At 44.5% G+C, this 23,329-nt stretch overlaps 1 protein-coding gene across 1 annotated transcript in view; it reads right to left on the reverse strand.

Annotated features, from left to right (window-relative positions):
• The window catches only part of HMCN1 (hemicentin 1), a 314,679-nt gene that overhangs the window by 196,576 nt on the left and 94,774 nt on the right, over positions 1-23,329 (reverse strand). Inside the window, exons 10-16 of the mRNA XM_081866236.1 lie at positions 20,466-20,587; positions 16,428-16,703; positions 9,199-9,340; positions 7,201-7,328; positions 5,158-5,271; positions 3,816-3,974; positions 2,417-2,611 (exon numbers count right to left, since the gene is read on the reverse strand). Coding sequence (XP_081722362.1) covers positions 2,417-2,611; positions 3,816-3,974; positions 5,158-5,271; positions 7,201-7,328; positions 9,199-9,340; positions 16,428-16,703; positions 20,466-20,587 — 1,136 coding nt within the window. The remainder of the gene's footprint in view (positions 1-2,416; positions 2,612-3,815; positions 3,975-5,157; positions 5,272-7,200; positions 7,329-9,198; positions 9,341-16,427; positions 16,704-20,465; positions 20,588-23,329) is intronic.

Consider the following 23,329-nt stretch of genomic DNA (forward strand, 5'->3'; position numbering starts at 1 on the left):
CGGATTTAGAAGGCGATTGGGCCAGATCTGGCCCCTGGGCCTTAGGTTGTCTACCCCTGAACCAAAGCAACCAAATTCAAGAGTACAGACAACTGAGGATTTTTTTTCTAACTCTGGTTTGGGAACTATCCCTTCAGTCACCTGGGCAGTGTGTCTCCAGAAAAGAGGTGAGAGGAAATGACTCCCTCCTTTTTAGATGAGCCTTGGGTATAAACCCATCACATGCATTGTGACACCCCCAAGTCCCCCCCCAAAAAAACACATAAAGCACTGAAGGGTGCCCTTAACCCAATAATGCCTCATTATGTCTATAGTTTTTTTCTCCCTCACTTCCTCACCTGCCCAGACTCAATGCTCCACAAGCAATGAATCCCAGCCACTGTCATGGAACCCTATCCCTCCCACAGTGGGATGCCAAGAAGCAGATAAACAAGAAGAGTTCTTACCAAGTAGTTTATTCAATATTCACAGAGAGAGACAAAGGAATGCGGTCTCTCTTAGATAATGGCGTTGCTTCAAGAAAAGTCCCACCCCCTCAGTCCCTCCTGTTCTACAACAGCCTTGTGTCAGTTGATCTGTGCTTTCTGCCTCTGAGCTTTCTGTTTTACTACTCTCAATGCATGCCTGGTCCAGGAGGGGGATCTGGTAAGCTTTCCAAAGAGAGTGAATCTGTCAGGTGTCTCTCCCCTGGTGCTTCTTATTCTTCCTCCTGCTCCCCTCCCAATATTTCCCAGCTTCTGTCCTCTGCGGCTCTGAACTATGACATTCTGCAAACCACTGTTCTAAATCTATAGTTTCCCTCTTCTCCGGGAAGTGAAGTAGAAGAAGAAGAAGAAGAAGAAGAAGAAGAGTAGTAGTAGTTTGGATTTGATATCCCTCTTTATCACTACCCGAAGGAGTCTCCAAGCGGCTAACATTCTCCTTTCCCTTCCTCCCCCACAACAAACACTCTGTGAGGTGAGTGGGGCTGAGAGACTTCAGAGAAGTGTGACTAGCCCAAGGTCACCCAGCAGCTGCAGGTGGAAGAGTGGGGAAGCGAACCCGGTTCACCAGATTACGAGTCCACCGCTCTTAACCACTACACCACAGTGGCTCTGGAGGAGGGGGGACAGTCTCCACAATTCCTCTTCAGTCCAGTCCCTGACAGCCATTCCCCCAAGTGCCAACCTAATTAGTCCCAGTGGGGAAACGAGGGGATTCCATCCACCCACCCAAATTCTACTCAGCCCCTTCAAACAGCGACTACCTTATTTTTCCGTGTATAAGATGAGGGTTTTTTTATTATGAGTAAATGTTAAAAATTGGGGTTCGTCTTATACATGGATAGTGCAGAGGGGGGACGGGCGATTGGGTGCAGCCGCGAGCAGGAGATTGTGAGTGGCAATTGGGCGGGTGATTGGTGGCTGCGGCAAGGCCTGCTGGCTATTGGCTGGTACTGCATCTATCGGGCTTGTGATTGGCGGCTGCTTGTGGCAAGTGGGCAGATGGTCGATGACTTTGGTGACGCGTGCGATTAGCAGTGGCGGTCAGGCATGTGAGCGATTGTTGACAATTCCCCCCCACTAATAAAACTCAACAACTGTGGGCAACCCTTCCCCCCCCAAAAAAGCTTAACAACTCTGGGCAATCTCCCCCCATTTCCTTAATTTCGAGTCCCCCAAAATAGGGGTTGTCTTATACACGGAAAAATACGGTAGTTAAATCCCACACGCCATAAAGTGAGAGGTGTAGGTTGCCACGAAACAGCGAAGGCCACTGGACACTGCTTGGGCAGTATTTCTTTCTACAGGTACGCAAGGGTATTCAGTACCTGCACCTTTTAAAAAATAATAATAATGTGGCACTTGCTGTAACAACTTCATGGTGAATACGCTAACCCATATTCATTTCTGAATTTAATCCAGATGCAATGTTTCTGAGTTTTATTGTGTTACTTATTGGATTTCCCACGGAAATTGTGAATCCAGATTACAGTGGTACCTCGGGATACACGCTTCAGGTTACAGACGCTTCAGGTTACAGACTCCGCGAACCCAGAAATAGTACCTCAGGTTAAGAACTTTGCTTCAGGATGAGAACAGAAATCGCGTGGCGGCGCGGTGCGGCAGCAACGGGAGGCCCCATTAGCTAAAGTGGTGCTTCAGGTTAAGAACAGTTTCAGGTTAAGAACGGACCTTTGGAACGAATTAAGTACTTAACCTGAGGTACCACTGTACATGGATAAATAATATGAGATGGCATTCTTGATAAGGTCAATATCGCCCTGACACTGTGACCAAGCCCACCATAAACTGCTGTGTGGACGTGCCATGTGGAAGCACTCTACCTTAAATAATGATTTACGTATTATGCACTACTTTTTTCTTTGTCTTTTACACACACAGGTATATGTATATACAGGTATATGTCTACCTACTGTTAAAAGAAAGTCCGCCTGTTCTGAGTTGACTGATGGAACTAACTGCAAGATGCCTTGAGAAAAGCGGGGCGCCGTCCAGTCGTTGCCACTTCACCTTTGGTTCCGGGTACCCATGAACATAGCAAGCCAATGTCACATTTGAGCCAATATCCACAGATTCATCACTGGGCTCTTGTGTGAAAACTGGGGGAGCTGTGAAAGGGGATATACAGGGAAATAAACATCAGAAAATCAGTAACGGTTGTATAGCTTCGGTATTTATTTTGAAAGGACAGCTGAGTGACCCAAGCACTCCACTTTGATATCTCGTAACGTGCGACAGCTGGGCCATTCAGTGGGATCCTATGAATGAGACATTACTGGACAGGAAAGACCCTGATTCAAAACCATGCTTGGTCATGAACTTGTTGGGTAGTCCTGACTAGCTCTCGGGTCAAATCCCCCTATAGATTAGCAGGGTCAACAGAGCAGCAGAGAGGACAAGCATTTTAACTAAAGCACCGTATTTTTCGCTCTATAGGACACACCGGACCATAGGAGGGGGAGAACAGGGGGGAAAAATTTCTCCCCCTCTCTGCTCAGCACCCCGAGAAAGGGAACCCCTTCCATTTCTCCTCCTGCTTCACTGAAGGGGCGCTATGCAGAGAGGGAAAACTGTGCAGCGCCTCTCCAGCGAAGCGAAGCCTGGAGAGCAAGAGGGATCGGTGTGCACCGACCCCTCTCGCTCTCCAGGCTTCAGGCGGCTATCCACAAGCCTTCGGAGCGCAGCGGGAACTCCTGCTGCAGTCTGAAGGCTTGCGGATAGCTGCCTGAATCCCCTGGAATGCAGCGGGAGTTCAGGGGCTTCAGGCGGCTTCAGCGAAAGCAACACAAAGCCTCCAGAGCGCGGGGGGAGCTCTCCCTCTGCGCTTCGGAAGTTTATGTTGCTATCGCTGAAGCCAAGGAGCCTGCATTCATTCCACAGGACGCACACACATTTCCCCTTCATTTTTGGAGGGGGGAAACTGCGTCCTATAGAGCGAAAAATACGGTACTTTTTGCATGCTTGAAGTACTGCATGAAATTGCACCTGATGTGATTGCGATGACAGGCGACTGGCAGCTGAAGTGCTCCAACCACCTGTCAAATTTGGACCATAAAGCTGGTCCTGATTAGGATCTGTCCTGTGGAGCCAAAAATGTCCCACACTCGTGGTATAAATGATAGTATGTCATATTAATAAACTTAGAAACTAGAAGCCACCACCCACCCAAGATTGGAAAACCCCATTCCACTCGCACACATATCTCATTGGGCCCCAAACAATGTGAATGATACTAATCAACAATATGCATGAGTTTATTTTAGATCATCTTGCACAGTTTGCATGTGTCTATTCTGAAGCCATTATGCTTACAGCCAACATCCAGGGTTATCTTGCCAGATGCACTTCCTGCAATATTGGTTGCGACACACATATAGTCACCAGCATCCAAGTCTTGCGTTTCCTGAATCTTCAGGACTCCCTGGTGGAAGTCAATAATAAGAAAGTCGGATGCCCTCAACTCTAAATCGCCTAGATCCAGGCAAAAAGGAACAAGAGCAGGAAGTTAAAAACATAGACTTTCAATAAGTCAAAATAGCTTTTTCATTTCTTTTTGAAACATTAGGAAGAACTTCCTGACAGTAAGAGCTGTTCGACAGTGGAATTTGCTGCCAAGGAGTGTGGTGGAGTCTCCTTCTTTGGAGGTCTTTAAGCAGAGGCTTGACAACCATATGTCAGGAGTGCTCTGATGGTGTTTCCTGCTTGGCAGGGGGTTGGACTCGATGGCCCTTGTGGTCTCTTCCAACTCTATGATTCTATGATTCTATTCTATGAAACAGCAAATGCTTCACTACAAGCATCCAGATGAATATAATGGAGAGAACACAGAACAGAACTAGGAGTTGTGTACCACTGAAGTACTATCTGATGCAACTGTAGTTCTCTAACGTTTACTACATTTACAACTTTCGAATTTGGGTCCGTCCCCATAAGCAGCTGGAGTGGTAATTTCATTAGATTCGCTTCTCGCCCTCGATTCATGACACACTTCATTCACAGTAAGATGGCCTATCCTCCATGTTAGCAAGTCTGTGATATCCATTTCAAGCTGTCCTTAAGTGCTACAGTTTTACCTCATGGGGAAAATTAGTTGCACAATCAGATAACAAAACTGGATATAGGAATATCAGAAGGTTGGCGAAAGTACAGAAATACCCCTAACTCAAGAGGAGGAGGAGGAAGAAGAGGACGAGGACGAGGACGAGGAAGAAGAAGAAGAAGAAGAAGAAGAAGAAGAAGAAGAAGAAGAAGAAGAATTTATTATTCATTATTTATACCCCACCCATCTGGCTGGGTTTCTCCAGCCACTCTGGGTCTCCCCAGCCACTCTGGGCGGCTCCCAACAGAATATTAAAAACTCGATGAAGCATCAAACATTAAAAGCTTCCCTAAACAGGGCTGCCTTCAGATGTCTTCTAAAAGTCAGATAGTTGTTTATTTCCTTGACATCTGATAGGAGGGCATTCCACAGGGTGGGCGCCACTACCCTCTGCCTGGTTCCTTGTAACCTCACTTCTTGCAGTGAGGGAACTGCCAGAAGGCCCTTGCAGACGGACCTCAGTGTCCGAGCTGAACAATGGGGGTGGAGACGCTCCTTCAGATATACTTATTTTAAAAGAAGCTAAGCCAAACAATATCAGTTTGGGAGAAGTACCTTTAAACCATTTAACCCGTGGAGGTGGGACTCCTGTACTTTTGCATTCCATTACAGTGGTGTCTCCAAGAGCAATTAGCAGTTCACTTTGGACTACCGTCAATTTAGGAACTTCTGCAAGGGAAGAAGACGAGAGACACTAAAATATGAAACTATTTGTCAACTTCTTTGGCAAACTGGGCAAGGTATATCCTGACTCTTAGCAATACTATTCCAAAAACGTAGTCGTTCTAATGTCTAGACAATATATCAAACTGAGGGAGGGTGCACTGTCTCAAATATGATACTAAACTATTTCATAATAATTATACACTGGATGAAGTTGCCTTTTTTCTTTTTCTTTCTTGTCCACACATTCCACTTATTTGGCAGTAGAATCTAACCTGAATCCAAAATGTTTAATGGATTCTTATATGCGTGTGTTCACAAAGGAATGAATGGCCAGGAGCTATGGCTCAGTAAACAACATAGGAGGTTGCAGTTCTGACCCATGGCATCTCTAGCTGTTGTTTAAAAGAGTTCTTAGGTAACCAAACTGGGAAAGACCTCAGTCTTGAAGAGACATTGGCACTCAAAATGAACAATTAGGTTCAGTCGTGTCCAACTCTGGGGTTGCGGTGCTCATCTCGCTTTATTGGCCAAGGGAGCCGGCGTACAGCTTCTGGGTCATGTGGCCAGCATGACTAAGCCGCTTCTGGTGAACCAGAGCAGCGCACGGAAACGCCGTTTAAGTTCCTGTTGGAGTGGTACCTATTTATCTACTTGCATTTTGACGTGCTTTCGAACTGCTAGGTTGGCAGGAGCAGGGACCGAGCAATGGGAGCTCACCCCGTCACGGGGATTCGAACCGCCGACCTTCTGATCGGCAAGTCCTAGGCTCTGTGGTTTAACCCACAGCGCCACCCGCGTCTCTTAAAATGAACAATAGGAGAGTGGTAATTATAATCATAATATAATATATAAATGAACAATAGGAGACTGGTAATCTGACTCAATATAGGCTTATTTTTATGTTCAATTATTCACAAACCTATCTTCAACATTCACACTTTCAACTTTCTAATTAATTGTGATTAGCAACTATAAAAGAAAGTGTGGGATGGAACCCACCGAGAGCAGTCAAGTGCAACATTCCTTGTTTTGCTAGAGTGGACATGCAAGGGAATGTTTGGTCCAGCCAGTCGGAACTTCCTCTTCCTCCTGGCCTGGAGCATCCTTCCTTGCATGTGACTAGTGGGTGGGCGTGACCTTTCCAGACCTGGTAAAAGGCCAAGTCACGTTGTTTCTCTCTCTCTCTCTCTCTCTCTCTCTCTCTCCCCCCCCCCCCACCCCTTCGACCTTTCTGTTCGTCCTGCCTGCTTCCTGCATCACCTGGACTGTACCGCTGGCTGCCATAGCAGTTCCCCAGGTCATCTCCCAAACAGGGTAAACCTGTTTGTACATGTTTGTAACTTTAAGTCTAAAGTTCAGGCATCACACTGTGTTCTGCCTGATCATACATAAAACTACTTTTTGTTACTTACGAATAAGACTGTGGAGTCTTTCTTCTTTTAGGAGGGATTCAAAAGGGGTCTTATCAGGAATACAGTGGTACCTCAGGTTACATACGCTTCAGGTTACACACTCCACTAACCCAGAAATAATGCTTCAGGTTAAGAACTTTGCTTCAGGATAAGAACAGAAATCGGGCTCCGGCAGTGGCAGCAGCAGGAGGCCCCATTAGCTAAAGTGGTGCTTCAGATTAAGAACAGTTTCAGGCTGAGAACGGACCTCCGGAACGAATTAAGTACTTAACCCGAGGTACCACTGTATTAGAATATATCTCAATCTGGACATGCTAGATTAATTGCTTATTGTCTTAAGAAACTCGCACGAGTTTGCGACCGGCTTTCTGCTGCGTAAGAAGGGGAATGTACTCTGCTAAGTGAAGAAACTTGCCAGCGCAAGTTAGGAAGGATATTAATAAACAATATATCCTCTCCTGCCACCCTCAACATTCCCGCAGAAAGCAGCCAACTACATTTTGTTTCTTATGATACTTGCCAATGTAAGTGAGGATAGACGTCTCTTTGGCCGTTCCAGCAGCATTACTAGCCAAACAGCCATACAGTCCTGCATCTTTCTGGATTGCCTTTTTTATAGTTAAGGTGCCTTCAGGATTTAACCTATACCTGCGGGAGGAAAAAAGCATCCATAGAAACTGGAAGTGACTATGACAACTGTGATATTACGAAAGTTAAAACATAGGGGCATCATGGCAAGAGGGGACTTCCACAGATGTTCTATGGGTAAAGAACATGTGTCCCCCACATTCTCGTTCTAAATATGATTACTTTTCTAATAGGCCACTTCAGAAAATATAAAAACATTCTGGAGGGGAAGCTAAGCGTATTTGCTATTTAGTTAACTACCATCAGCATTATTTCACAGCTAACAAAAGAAGACATTGACTCCACAAGGAGCCTCTGAATCTGTCGCTTGTATCCTTTTTGCCCAGGCCTCAGAAAACGCCAGAACAGGACCTATTTCAACAGCACTCTATCACCTGGTAGCCTACTGTACACAGACAAAAAAGAAAAACAACACTTCTATTAACATGGGGATAATTTAAACTGCTTATCTGTCTTTGGAAAATCCCCATAAAGGTAAAGGGACCCCTGATCATTAGGTCCAGTTGTGACCGACTCTGGGGTTGCAGCGCTCATCTCGCTTTATTGGCCGAGGGAGCCAGCGTACAGCTTCCGGGTCATGTGGCCAGCATGACTAAGCCGCTTCTGGCGAACCAGAGCAGCGCACGGAAAGGCAGTTTACCTTCCCGCCGGAGCAGTACCTATTTATCTACTTGCACTTTGACGTGCTTTCGAACTGCTAGGTTGGCAGGAGCAGGGACTGAGCAACGGGAGCTCACCCCGTCATGGGGATTCGAACCGCCAACCTTCTGATCGGCAAGTCCTAGGCTCTGTGGTTTAACCCACAGCACCACCCGCGTCCCTCCCAGAAAATCCCCATAGTACTCTCTATTTGTGCCAGTGGAACACTAGTACGCAAGGAGAGAGAGGTGATCAGTATAACCCACCGGTCGGCAAGATTTACCTCGCCTGGGCCAGTTCACTCCAGCAAAGATCACTCTGTGGGCTGGATCACGTGCGCACCTGAATGCGCACACCCACTTCTGAACAGAGGCGATTTTCGGTGTCTGCGCAGACGCAATTTCCGGCACAGCGGAAGTGAGTCCCCATAATGCGCTGCTTTAGCGCAGTGCGTTGAGACTCACTGAGTGGGCGGCTCGATTCGGGGGCGGCTTGTGGGCCAGTTAAACGACCCCCGTGGGATGCTTGTGGCCCATGGGCCTTAGGTTGCCTACCCGTGGTATAACCCTTCATGGAATTCAGGTAGCACCCTTCCTGTAATTCAGTGCTTTTTGGCAAGCCAGCATTACCTGAAATAGGGGGATTTATTTATTTGTTATATTTGTTAATTGCTCACAGAGTGAACCAATGCCACTTTAAGAATGATTAAGAATGCCCAAAAAAATAAACCTAAAAAGACAGCTACAGTATACAGATAAAAGCCAGGACTTACAGATCCCACCTCACTAACTACATAATTTTATTTGTATGATACGCCTTTCCACAGTTCAAACCATGCTCTCAAGGTGGCTTGCAACAAGAAAATAACACATAAATGCAACATAACAGAAGTAGTCATGATAAACGAATCGTTAAAAAAGACACAACCCAACTGAACAGTAAAAGAAGCCATAATAACACCCTTCAAATTAAAGATGCTGCAAGATGAGAGAGCATTCCGTAAGTGGGGGTGCCACTGAAAAAGCCCGATCTCATGTTGGCAACCTCTGAAACTCCCGGGGAGGAGGCACACAAATAAGGGCCTCAGAAGGTGACTGCGGGATCAAACAAGGGCCTTCGTTCATCAGATTTCACAACACAACATTTTCAGTCAAGGATGTTTCATGATCACCCCCTACACACACACATACCCTTTGAAGACAAGGATATGGGTAAAAAGATATGCATATACCTGTGGGAGCCCATGAGAAACATATCGTTGTGTGTCCACACGACTGTTGGCTTTGGATAGCCAGTTGCAGAACAACCAATGGAGACCTCAGATCCTTCAGTAAATGACTGGTTCTTGGGCGAGACAACAGCCTTAGGTGGTTCTGTTACATAAAATGAAACATAAATATGTGTTTTCAAACGTTATCTTATTACCGGACATCTGTAGACAGGGAGTTTTAATATGACTCCCCCCTCATCAACATTCTGAAGTGGTACAAATCCAGGAATAGCTTTATCGTATTAGTAGCTCTGAGTCAGATCAGTATTCAAGCTAACTCAATGAATTCTCCTTATCGGCCAAAGAGCACACAGTGCACATGATTTGTAGGTGTTCGGCCTGGGCTTTTACACGTATAAACATGTCCTCTAGCACTGCAACATTGGCATTATCTGCTGAACCATCATCTTCAAAACTCAAATACATAAACACAACACAATGGGATTATTGTGATTTGTTTCTTGAGCTATTCCTTGCAACTTGAGATTCAGTTGAGAGTCCCCTCCACAAGTAGTTGGTGCTAATGCCAAAAGAAACAAGTTTTTAGGAAGAATTCTGCTTCCTAAATTACAAATGGCTTTTCCATTGGGAACATGCAATAAAGACCTCAGAGTATCAGCTTTCCACCATTTCTTTTCACATTTCAGCAGATTGTTATCTTTCTTTCTAAACAAGGACATTGGTATGGTGATATTGCAAAACCATTGGCGTATAAATGCAAAGGCTTGCTTCTGGTGCTTTAATAGACTAGTTTTATGTGCCTGCTGCAGGAAACATCAGTGTATTATAAAAAGAGCAAAGAACTGATAAGCAAAGTGATGGGCTATGCTGAATCAGCAAAGCTAATGGCTAAAATAAGCAAATTTAACAATGTTTAGGAAAGAATGGAAGTCTTTTTTGGACTATTTAAATTTTTTTTATAATATGATTGATTCGTGAGCAGGATTTGAACTGTGAGCAACAGAAAGAATTAGAGATTATATTACTATGGTTATTATATAAAAGAGTTAAGCAAGGGGGTAGAATAAAAAAATCACCATGGAAAATGGGATGGGAAGTCAATAAAACGAAAGAAAAAATTATTACGTATCAGAATTTTATGTGAAATTTGTGAAAATTAACAAAATGTGTTGTTGTTTTTTTAAAAAAAAGCTAAAGTAAATGTGATTTGCATGCCGTGTAAAGCACCAAGCAGTTTTAAATTGCTCTACAAATGGTGAGAGGAAAGACATAACTGACAGACTAATCAAGTTGGACTGGAATCAAATCCAGATAGTTTATATATTCCATGTATATGGCAGAACTGTTTTGAACTGTTTTGCCATGTGGAAAGCTGCCGGGGCTATTTTTTAAACATTTCAAATGTTGCCAAAACAGACTGGAGGATGCTTTAAAAGCTTTGTGGGTTTGAAGAAGATCTACTCTTCTGTTGACCTTAGGAAACTGAGATTGGCTCAAATGGGAGGACACACCGTGCCTGAAAAGCACCGCTTCTGTCAATACCCTGTTATTCTATTACGTAGTGAAGGAGGTACCCAGAAATAATGGATTAAGAAACACATTTTGCACATTATAGGGGTTTGTCCCATGTAAGTCAACAAAGCATGCTGCAAGATGACATCTGGCAGCAATTACCAGCTTTGTTTTCTGTCCCAGCAGTAGCCAGTGACACAACAAGGACAAAGAGTCAATGGGGATGTTTTTCTCTCATGGCAAGTTTGCTTTCTTCATGAGGGGTGGAAAACGCCTCACATTCCACGTACAACATTGCCACCTTTTCCCAAATGCCCATCATGCCTCTGGGGTAATCTTTCTTTCACCCGAAATATTTTGATTTTGGGGGGTTTATACACAAACACAAAGAGAGAGTAAAAATGGCCTCCATTTTGTTTTTGATGATCCTGGAGAGGGAGATAGTGGAACCAAAGTTATAGCTGCCCTGTGCTTTCCCCCTTGAAGCAAATTTGCCTTGCAATAGTTAAAAAAGACGTTTGGGCTTTTAGTACCTCAGAAACAAAAAACAAACAGGAAAGGTGTGGGGATCTGTTTGCATGAAGTAGCACTCATGTGGTAATTTGAAAGTTCTCAAAGGGTAAATTAACAGTCTCAAATGGCCATTGCTATTGCCTCACACAAAGTGCTTCCCACAAGGATAAGTGCCATGTAGTTCCTGGTTTCAGAAAAGGTAAAGGACCCCTGGACGGTTAAGTCCAGTCAAAGGTGACTATGGGGTTGCGGCGCTCATCTCGCTTTCAGGCCGAGGGAGCCAGAGTTTGTCTACAGACAGCTTTCCAGGAAATGTGGCCAGCAGGACTAAACTGCTTCTGGCGCAACGGGACACCGTGACAGAAACCAGAGCACACGGAAATGCCATTTACCTTCCTGCCGCAGTGGTACCTATTTATCTACTTTCACTGGCGTGCTTTTGAACTGCTAGGTTGGCAGGAACTGGGACAGAGCAATGGGAGCTCACCCTGTCATGCAGATTCGAACCGCCGACCTCCTGATTGGCAAGCCCAAGAGGCTTAGTGGTTTAGACCACAGCACCACCTGCCTCTGATATCATCTGAGCAGGCCTCATTTGGAAGGATTTGCCCAAAGTTGACTAAAAGATAGTTTTTGTTGTTTGTAATTGTGTGGGGGGGGGGAATAATAGCTTATTAAAGGAACATAAATTGTGGCATTTACTCAATATGCAGGTGCAAATGTTTTCTGCACAAATTCTACCACCTCTGAATAAGTGTTTTCTGGCTCTGGGTGCTTGGGTATTGTCAAACACACATCATCTGACACAAATATTATCAATCTTATTCTAAACCCACCACCCCGATACATTTGAGATCTTGTTGGGGGATAAAATACACCCCCAAAAATGTTATTTGGATGAAGGTTAAGCACACTCTGTGTACTACTTGAGAATGGAACGTACCCATTTGGAACATAAGGTCCACCCTGATAAAAATGAAATTGTTTTGGAGCAGAATTTTGGCACAGACTAATGGTTCTGATATCTTGTGAGGCCTTGAGATATTTGATTAGTAAAAGTTATTTATCATCCATTTTGTTCCCTGAAAACCGATAGTTAAAACTGAAATCCATGATACATTTTGCAGTAGGATTGCACATAGTACAAGAATTACAAGAAGATCAACACAGAATTTTCATTTTGATTCGTGTGGTTTTTTTAAATTCCACCGCTTGCTTGAAGGAGATCCAAAAGGGCAGAATTAGGCAGATACAATACATTCCCTCCTTATTTATTTCTGCTTTGTTCCTGGAATGGAACCTTGTTGAACCAATTCCTAGGAAAAAAGGGTATTTACAAAAACACATACAGTACATTTTCCAACAGGAAAACATTGTCTGGCACATATTACCTTGGATCATACTTCATCAATATGTACTGGATTTTCTGTAGCTCAATCTTAAGTGTTTTGTTGCAATATTCAAGCTTCATTCGTTAACAGAAGCAAGGCAAATACATTTAGAAAGATTCCAGGCGCAGTACAGCTAAAGCAGAATTTACAGTCAGGAGTTCAAGTGAGGTCTAAAATTGCATGCTACACTTCTGTTCAGTTTAATAATGCTTAACCACACTAAGGACTGGAATCCTATGCATGCTTACCTCACTGAACTCAGTGGGACTCGCTTCTGAATACATAGCATTGCACTGTAAGTTCCATTAAAGGTGAAGTCAGCACTGGGATAGAGAGAGGAGGGATGTGGCAGCAAGGCCAGCATGGTGCAAAAGTGACAGCAGCACCAAACTGGCTCCACCAGCGTGTTTGCACTGTGTCAGCCTTGCCGCTGTGCCCCTCCTGCTCTTTGTCCCGCTATTTAAGATCATTTGTTGTGATTTCCTATCAATAATACAGTAATATTTTATTATTTATACCCCACCCATCTGGCTGGGCTTCCCCAGCCACTCTGGGTGGCTTCCAACAAAATATTTAAATCCAGTAATGCATCAAACATTAAAAGCTTCCCTAAACAGGGCTGCCTTCAGATGTCTTCTAAAAGTCTGGTAGTTCCTTGACATCTGACAGGAGGACGTTCCACAGGGCGGGTGCCACTACTGAGAAGGCCCTCTGCCTGGTTCCCTGTAACTTGCACACTTTTCATTTCATCACCAGACAAAATGTACCCTTCATGAAGCAATGGGGTTTTATGATTTTGCTTATCCAGCACAGAAATCCATTTGGTTACAGATCCCACTAGACCAGTGGTTTTCAACCTGGGGTGCCTTGAATGATGGTCACAAGTGCCGCAGGCAATCCTGGCCTCTGTCCCTCTTTCCTTCCCTCTCTCCTCTGAAATCTTCTCATGTCTCTGCCTCCCAAAAGCCTGCACAGCTGTTTGTTGCAGCAGCCCTGGCTATAGGCTCCCCAGGCAAATGGTGCCTCTGGAGCTGGCCAGGGGGTGCTTCCCAGGCCCCTGTGGGGCAATGTGAGAAGGCACCTCTCTTTGGGGCAGGGTGGCAGCTCAGAAACCAGGGCAGAAGCTGGGCTCCTGAGCCCCACAGGGGTGCCGCAGAAAGAATGTACCGTATTTTTCGCTCTATAGGACACACTTTTTCCCCTCCAAAAATTAAGGGGAAATGTGTGTGCGTCCTATGGAGCGAATGCAGGCTCCTTGGCTTCAGCGATAGCAACGCGAAGCCTCCGAAGCGCAGAGGGAGTGCTCCCTCCGTGCTCTGGAGGCTTCGCATTGCTTTCGCTGAAGCCTGGAGAGCGAGAGGGGATAATATTTTTTTTCTTGATTTCCCCCTCTAAAAACTAGGTGCGCCTTATGGTCCGGTGCGCCTTATGGAGCGAAAAATATGGTAGTTGGTCAAGGGAGCCCTGGACTCAAAAAGGTTGAAAACATCTGCACTAGACACTTAGCATATGCAACTGGCCAGAGATGTAGCTCTCATTAAGCATAATTATGTATGGCCTGAAATAATAAGAGGATGGCTGGTGTCCCTCCATCCCTCTCTCCAAATGACACCCACAACGAGCTGTTTTAACAGTGTGTACATATTTTGTTTAGGTTTTTTCCTTGCTCTTTCACATAGGTAAGTAATTGATCCCAGAAGAGAATGTTTACTAGAAGGATTATAAGTATCCCTTGGTCTTTGCCTCTTCCTCCACAATCCTGCATTTCCTGTGGAAGGGGCAAACTTCAAAAAGGCACTTAATGATCACCATTGAAGCCCGCTGTGAACAATAATTAGCAACCACAGGGCCTCCAGACATCTTTGTAGATCCACTAATTTAGGAGTGGGTTTGTATTTCAGGATAGCAGCTTTTAAATGAGTAAGGACTGCTCTGAGATCATTTCCTGTTCCTATAAAGGATGAGAACATAAGAGGAAAGGAAAATGCAGGTATTGAACAAAAAGCTGTAAAGTACGCAGTCTTGGCAAAATATTCGCTTCTCCCCTGACGAACTCCCTTTCAGTTAATAAGAAGGGCTCTGCTGTCAAGCTCGTCCCTTTTTATAGCCAAATATTATTCTTTTAAAATTCCTTTCAAGCTTCCCACTGAAAAAGGCAGCTGTGTCCTATTTTGATTTCTGAGCCTTTTCATTTTGTTAAAATAAAACTGATAAAAGCAGACAACCTCTTGGAGCAAGGGCAGAATGCACGCACAGTAAATGGGGGGGGGGACAGAACTGAATTACAAAGATTGTCCTACGATCCATCACATTTTTAAAAGCTACCCCCCCAATGAATCCTACATAATCACATCAAGAGAATGGAAGGCAGTGAATGTGAGCCTCCATTTTACAGAATCACAGAATTATAGAGTTCGAAAGGACTTACAGGGTCATCAAGTCCAAACCCCTGCAATACAGGAATCACAACTACTTTATATTTTTAAAAGAGAAGGCTGTGAATGTCTATACTTTTATGTTGCCTTCAGTTTTAGTTATATTGCCTGGCCAACCATGCCTTGGCTGACAGCTCACACTCCGTGACCGGTCAGTCACTCACAGAATCCGTCAGTGGGCGTTTCTTGAACCTCTTCCAGCATAAGAGCTGTTTGACGCCAAGTCTCCTCCTACTTTCCCTGCGCGGAACTCGTCTGCGCAAGTAAGGGGAAGGCAGGGGCGTGTCAGCGCTCTCTCCACTAGTCTGTGGTGAAGGGTCTTGGAGACCTGTCTCCAATTCCTCCATCTCCCTCTCTTCTCTACTGGTGTTACGCTGAATTCCTTCCCCCCTGCTGGTCCCCTCTCCGGCATCGCTCTGGAGCCCTGCCTCCGCCTCTCACTCTGATGTCAGTTCCCTGACATTTGAATATCGCCATCAGCACTTGGGGGGAAAGTAGAAAGATGGAATATACGTAAGATTTTTTAAATCGCACATATAAGTTGGAGGAATGCAGAAAAACACTATCTGAGCTTATCAGATCACACAAAAAGCCGCAGTGCCGCGGAGGCAGAAAAGAAGACATCAAAAGAAAGTGGGGAAATAATTATTATTATTATTAATTTGATTTATATACCACTCTTTATCAAAAGATCTCAGGGCATTAGAAACACATTGCAAAACATCAAGAATAAAAACATAATAATAAAAATACAAATACTGACAGACAGTCAAGTAATAAAATAGTTAATAACAGCGTTCATCCCTACACTTTCACAGGCCACAGATTATTTAATAGCCATAAGGTAAAGGTAAAGGGACCCCTGACCATTAGGTCCAGTCGTGGCCGACTCTGGGTTTGCGGCGCTCATCTCGCTTTACTGGCCGAGGGAGCCAGTGTACAGCTTCCGGGTCATGTGGCCAGCATGACTAAGCCACTTCTGACGAACCAGAGCAGCGCATGGAAACACCGTTTACCTTCCCGCCGGAGCGGTACCTATTCATCTACTTGCACTTTGACGTGCTTTCAAACTGCTAGGTTGGCAGGAGCAGGGACCGAGCAATGGGAGCTCACCCCATCACAGGGATTTGAACCGCCGACCTTCTGATCGGCAAGTCCAAGAGGCTCAGTGGTTTAGACCACAGCGCCACCCGTGTCCTAATTAACAACCATAGGCCTGGGTAAAGAGGAATGTTTTTGCCTGGGGTCTAAAGGCATGCCATGATGGCACCAGGTGAGCCTCTCTGGGGAGAGCATTTCACAATCAGGAAAAGAAGCAGCATGTTGTCCTCTTTTTTTTATTTCAAAAATGGGGGAGAGGAGAACATTTTCCTGTTACCTTGCACTGTGAGGAATACAGAAGCCACAGTGGAGCCACCTTCGTTGGAAGCCAAGCAACTGTACTCGCCGGCATCCGAGAGTTTGACCGCCTTGACTTCCAGTGAGAGGTTGCTCATCATTCGGACTCTAGAGGGCTCAAGCAGCTTGAGGTCTCTGTTGTTTCTGTTCCAAGTGAGATTGTAGCGCACTGTGCTCACGGTTAAGCATGTCAACACGGCTCGATTGCCAGGAGTGACGGTGACGTTGTTAGGAACCTGTACGATAGGTGGAGGTTCTGCAGAGAGTAAAACAAGAATAGGGTGTTTTTTTTTTCACAAGTTCAATACACCAGGAAAGAGAAGGCAAAGCAGTGATTAGCATACTTTTCCGTGTATAAGATTAGGGGTTTTTTTATTTTAAAATAATGTTAAAAGGGGGGAGTCTTATATACGGGGGCAATCTCCCCCCATTTTCTTAATTTTGAGTCCCCCAATATAGGGAGTGTCTTATACATGGGGGCGTGTTATACACAGAAAAATACGGTAATTACTTGTTCAGGGGGAAACAGGATTATGTTTCATCCCAACATGTTCATGTGGCTGGGGAAACCCAGCCAGATGGGTGGGTAATTATTATTATTATTATTATTATTATTATTATTATTATTATTATTATTATTAGTGATGCAGTTCTTAAGGATGGATTACAAAGGAGACTAAGCATGCCATGGAACAGGGCTCCAGGCAAATGGATCCAGCGTATAATTGTCTGAGAACAGATCTTCATTTTGTTGGTAATCCACGTGGAATAAAAACCAAGCCCTTGTGCAGAAAAGGATTTTTGCAAGTGTTTCTCTTATTTGTTATTCCCTTGAAAGGGAAAACATGTTTCTTGCCATGCATCTTTAAAAATGTCAGAATATGAGCTCCACAGCCCCACATCCTGGATTTAATGATGGATGAAGGTTTCATATTTTAGATTTTTAGTCCTTTTCCTCTACTGATGTTGGGGGAAGGAGGGTTGGGGGAAGACAACAACTAATTCTTCTCATTCCCAACCCTCAAATTAGGAATGTTAGAAAAACTCTTAACATGCTGTGCAAATAAAACAGCATTTCCCTTACAAAATATGCGCTTTATCAATGGGCATACATTATTTGGAGACCAGAGCCAGCTTTCTTGACACAGTTTTATACTTCCTTAGAGCACCATTTGGAAATCATTTTCAACTACCCTTTACATTTTTATGAATAGCACAGAACAACAGCTGGGTCACTTCCAGGCAAATCTTCCTCACATTCAGAGCAAGCTGCCATAGGTAGTAAAAGTACATGAGTTAACAAGCCATGGGACATTTTCAGCTTTAATATTGCAAGGGTTGGGGAATAAATGCTTCAAATGTTTGTTCTTTCTGCCATGGAGGAAGGTTGACCGGATTTCAGCCATTTCATATAATTAAGGGCAAGAATAATTTCTGATCCATTGTGTCAGAGAGTCCAATAAAATATAAAATGTAAGTTGGGAAGAAAGATTATCCTGGGAGAGTGGCAAGGGTATATATCTAGCTCTTGGTTTCTAGTTTTAGTTATGAAAACAAAAGAAATCTGTAAAAACTTTATTATTTCACATTCATTCTTTCTTATGAATTGCCTTTAGAAAGATTTACAGTTCCTAAAACTAAACAGAGCCTGTAAGGACACAGGAATGTTCATGCCAGCACTGATTTACAAGTCCACATTTATCTTTGCATAACAGAGTTCCTTTGACTCTGAATTCTTCCGAGACATTTATAGACATTTCAACCATATGTTAAAACTCCCGTTGAACAATATTGAGCTGACCTTGCCTCTTTGACTATTATATTTGGAGTCAATGTGGTTTTTTTTTAACTGTTAAACTTATTTTCTTTGTCAGTTGAGAAATCGTATATCATATAATGAAAGCCTCAATCCTATGGTTGCTTTCAGAACACCTCCTTATTTATTTGTTGTTGTTGTTGTTTAGTTGTTTAGTCATGTCCAACTCTTCGGGACCCCATGGACCAGAGCACGCCAGGCACTCCTGTCTTCCACTGCCTCCCGCAGTTTGGTCAAACTCATGCTGGTAGCTTCGAGAACACTGTCCAACCATCTCGTCCTCTGTCACCCCCTTTTCCTTGTGTCCTCCATCTTTCCCAACATCAGGGTCTTTTCCAGGGAGTCTTTTCTTCCCATGAGGCGGCCTAAGTATTGGAGTCTCAGCTTCAGGATCTGTCGTTCCAGTGAGCATTCAGGGCTGATTTCCTTAAGAATGGATAGGTTTGATCTTCTTGCAGTCCATGGGACTCTCAAGAGTCTCCTCCAGCACCATAATTCAAAAGCATCAATTCTTCAGTGATCAGTCTTCTTTATGGTCCAGCTCTCACTTCCATACATCACTACTGGGAAAACCATAGCTTTAACTATACGGAACTTTGTTGGCAAGGTGATGTCTCTGCTTTTTAAGATGCTGTCTAGACAGCATCCTTATTTATAGTGATATTCATTTAATGTATTTGGAATTATATGCAAGCCTTCATCGATACATAGTTCACTGAAGTGGTTAAACTTCTGAATGTTGACTGAGTGGATATTCCTGCAAACAATTACTGTACCTTCCAGCAAACAGGCAGGTTCTGGTTCTCAAACAGGAAAGTTACCATACCAAAGAAGTCCAGCAGGAGAACCAGATTTTAGTGAGCCAAGAAATGGTTTCTCAACCTATTTCCTGTCAATGAGTATAATGCATGTGGCAGGACAGGCACCCATCGATGTCACTCCTTACATGAAGATTTCAACTTCATCCCAGACAAGGATCCCGGTTAAGGTGGCCAAAGAAACAGCTGCTCTGGAGGAATTATCACATGTGATCTGAAACAGCCATCTAAAATAAGTATACCTTAGGTCCTCAACAACCGGTGTTCAGAAGCATCACGCCTCTGAACATATGGAGGGAAGTTCAGCTAACAGAGCTAATAGCTATTGCATTTGCAAGTTCCTGTGGGGGGGGGGGTGAAGTTTTCATAACGATCAATTTATGTTGTGATCTGCAGAGATGCCCACCACCTAGGAGAGGTGATTGCTCAAGCAAAGGGAGGCAATAAATAAATAAATGTCAGCAGCTTGGAGAGAGATTAAGGTGTGGGTTTCAGGACCACGGATAGTGCTCCTGCAGCAGAGAGGCTAAATGTAAATACAGTGGTACCTCGGATTAAGAACTTAATTCATTCTGGAGGTCCGTTCTTAACCTGAAACTGTTCTTAACCTGAAGCACCACTTTAGCTAATGGGGCCTCCTGCTGCCACCACACCACCGCTGCACAATTTCTGTTCTCATCCTGAAGCAAGGTTCTTAACCCGAGGTACTATTTCTGGGTTAGCGGAGTCTGTAACCTGAAGCGTCTGTAACCCGAGGTACCACTGTACAGTGGTACCTCGGTTTAAGAACAGCTCCCTTTATGAATGATTCGGTTTATGAACTCCGCAAAACCAGAAGTAGTGTCCCAGTTTGCGAACTTTACCTTGGTCTAATGAATGGAAGCTGAACAGTGGAAGGGCACCGGCGGCGGGAAGCCTCATTAGGGAAAACGCACCTTGGTTTAAGAACGGTTTCAGTTTAAGAACGGACTTCCGGAACGAATTAAGTTCGTAAACCAAGGTACCACTGTATATAAGCAGGATCCTGAAGGAACTGGCAGAGTTTTATATCAGGGGGTGGGAATTAATTAGCTGGAGACCTCCCCCCACAGTTCTGCCTCCTGGCCTGATCCAGCAGGGATTTCCTTGTGTTCTTATAATTTGCCTAATTCTATTTTTCAAAGGCTGTCTAAGACAGTGGCCATGGCTGTATCCCACAGTAGTGAATTTTGTTAAGTTAATTACGCAGTCGTCCAAGCAGTCCTTTATCTTTTGTTGGGTTGCATATTCGCTACACAACCTGGAATTCATTAAAATGTCATCAGGTTTGTTTTGCAGAATCAAATCTCCACAAATCGGGAGTGAAATGGATCCCTCTGGAAATGAGATAGTAAACGTCACTAACCTGACACGTCCAGAAATGTCTGTGCACGGCCAGTTCCTGCACTGCTGCTGGCAATACATTCGTAGTAACCCTCATCCGTCAGAGACACCTTAGCGATCTCCCAGTTCACATTAGCAGAGTCTCTGTAATAAATAATAATAATAATAAACAACACTAGGATTCACCTAATGAGCCCTGTCAGTGGAAGTGCAGTGTAGGGTCTTCCACGCAGGCAATGGGACTTCCCCTGCTCCTCTCACTTGCCCCTTGAAATTGTCTTTGCAGGATTGGGAGAATCCCAGACCAGCACAGAGGGAGATGAGTGGGTGTCAGGAATGGAACGTGGCCCCCCAGAGCACAGGGGAAGAGTTAGACTCAGAAACTGAACTAAGTGAACAAGGGACCAACTCTGAAGACGAGAGATGGCTGACAGAGTCGAGAAAGGATAGTTTGACCCCCCTTCCCAGGGAAAACTCAGTTAGATCTCAAGGAGAGGAAGAGTTGGAAGGCAGCCAGAGAGTTGCTAGACAATCAGTAGATAAGCAGAGGTCTGAGTCTTTGTAGAGTGGAAGTGGGGAGGGGGCAGGCCAGCCTCTCGATTCCCATTCTAGGCGACTGGATAAGATCAGAGGGCAGCGGAAGGGAAAGAGGGGAAAGGTGGGAGTTTGGCATCCTTTCTGTTGCGGGAGGGTGAAGATTCAGACTGACCAACTATCATAAATGCAAACAGGCAAGAAGCCGTGCTCTGGATGTGTTTTTTTGTAAATAAACGTACATAAAACTGCCAGAGAGTCATTACTTCTTATCGGGGTTGGCTTGCCTGCCAGAGATCATTACAGTGGGGATGGTTCTGTCTGGCAAACTGGCATTCTTGTTCATCACAGCACAATATAGAATTCCATCCCGTATAAATGATTTGCAATGCAGGATAAAGAAGTTAGGCTGTAGTTTATAAACCTCCATCCCTTCCCCACTGCAGTTACAATGTTGAGCTGTGGCTGTGGTTATCTGTACCCTAAACTAGTCCAGGAGGAACTGGAGACTGAAGCCAGAGAACAACAGGAGAAGCTACTGCTCTATAGACCAGATACAAGTAGAGTTTCCGCTCTATAGACCAGATCCTGGTATTTATACTCAAGGCTTAGGACAGCCCAGTGGCTCCATCCTGTTTGCCAGTTCTACATGACATATTTTTAATCTTTGTTGGAAGCCGCCCAGAGTGGCTGGGGAAACCCAGCCAGATGGGCGGGATACAAATAATAAATTATTATATAGGTAAAGGTAAAGGTACCCCTGACCATTAGGTCCAGTCATGACCGACTCTGGGGTTGTGTGCTCATCTCACTCTATAGGCCGAGGGAGCCGGCGTTTGTCCACAGACAGCTGCCGGGTCATGTGGCCAGCATGACTAAGCCGCTTCTGGTGAACCAGAGCAGCACACGGAAATGCCGTTTACCTTCCCGCCGGAGCGGTACCTATTTATCTACTTGCACTTTTGACGTGCCAGGTTGGCAGGAGCAGGGACTGAGAAACGGGAGCTCATCCCATCGCAGGGATTCGAACTGCCAACCTTCTGATCGGCAAGTCCTAGGCTCTGTGGTTTAACCCACAGTGCCACCCGCGTCCCAAATTATTATATGTTATTATATTATTATTACACTACCAATATTTCTCCAAATTGGGTTCCCAGCTGTTGTTGGACTGTAACTCCCATAATCCCAGACCACTGGGTTCTGCTAGCTGGGGATGGTGGGACTGGAAAGTGGAGCAAGGCCAGCTAGGGACCCGAACTCTTAGCTTCCATTTTTTTTTATTTAAAAAAAAAGCATCAAAAGATATAAGCCAAAATCTGAATGCCCATGCCCCAAAATTTCTGTGAATAATCAGTTTCTGCCAATAAATTGTATGCATGCTTGTTCCCTGAACCATAGTCCTAAACTTCCACCCACAGGTAAACCCCTGTCACAAAGTGACCCACGCTAACTGCACAGAGAGAAAAATGCAAAGCTTCCTTCACAGAATAAAACAGTTTGGGCTACAATGCAAAGAAGGAAAACCAAATTAAAGAAATGATGATGGCATTACAATGTACTCAGTTTGCAGCGCGGGGAATATATAATTATACCAATGCAAAGTGTGATCATCTGATGCTGTGCTAATCATTTGCGCTAAAACACTGGTTAGAAGAGTTTGGATTTGATATCCCGCTTTATCACTACCCTAAGGAGTCTCAAAGCGGCTACCATTCTCCTTTCCCTTCCTCCCCCACAACAAACACTCTGTGAGGTGAGTGGGGCTGAGAGACTTCAGAGAAGTATGACTAGCCCAAGGTCACCCAGCAGCTGCATGTGGAGGAGCGGAGACTCGAACCCGGTTCACCAGATTACGAGTCCACCGCTCTTAACCACTACACCACACTGGCACATTGGTTAGCTGTTATGCATGGCATTTATTCCGCTCCAGCTGAAAACTTTTTGAAGTTTTCAATCTACAGTAGTACCTCAGTTTAAGAACAGCCCTGTTTACAAACAATTCGGTTTACAAGCTCCGCAAAACTAGTGTCCCAGTTTGCAAACTTTACCTCGGTCTAAGAACGGAATCCAAACGGTGGAAGGGCACTGGCAGCGGGAGGCCTCATTAGGGAAAGCACGCCTCGGTTTAAGAATGGTTTCAGTTTAAGAACAGACTTCTGGAACGGATTAAGTTCGTAAACCGAGGTACCACTGCAGTGTTACGGCTACATTGATGCTAGCTGAGAAGCCATTGCCAAAATTTAAAGACATCATTTAAATATTATCAAGCATACCCACTTTGGGGCACTGCAAAAGTAAAGCTCAGTCATGCTAAATTTAATATCTAGCACAACATTACATGATTACTACAGT

This window comes from Podarcis erhardii, assembly GCF_964252035.2.
Source record: "Podarcis erhardii genome assembly, chromosome: 6".
In the NCBI taxonomy this organism is placed as follows: Eukaryota; Metazoa; Chordata; class Lepidosauria; order Squamata; family Lacertidae; genus Podarcis; species Podarcis erhardii.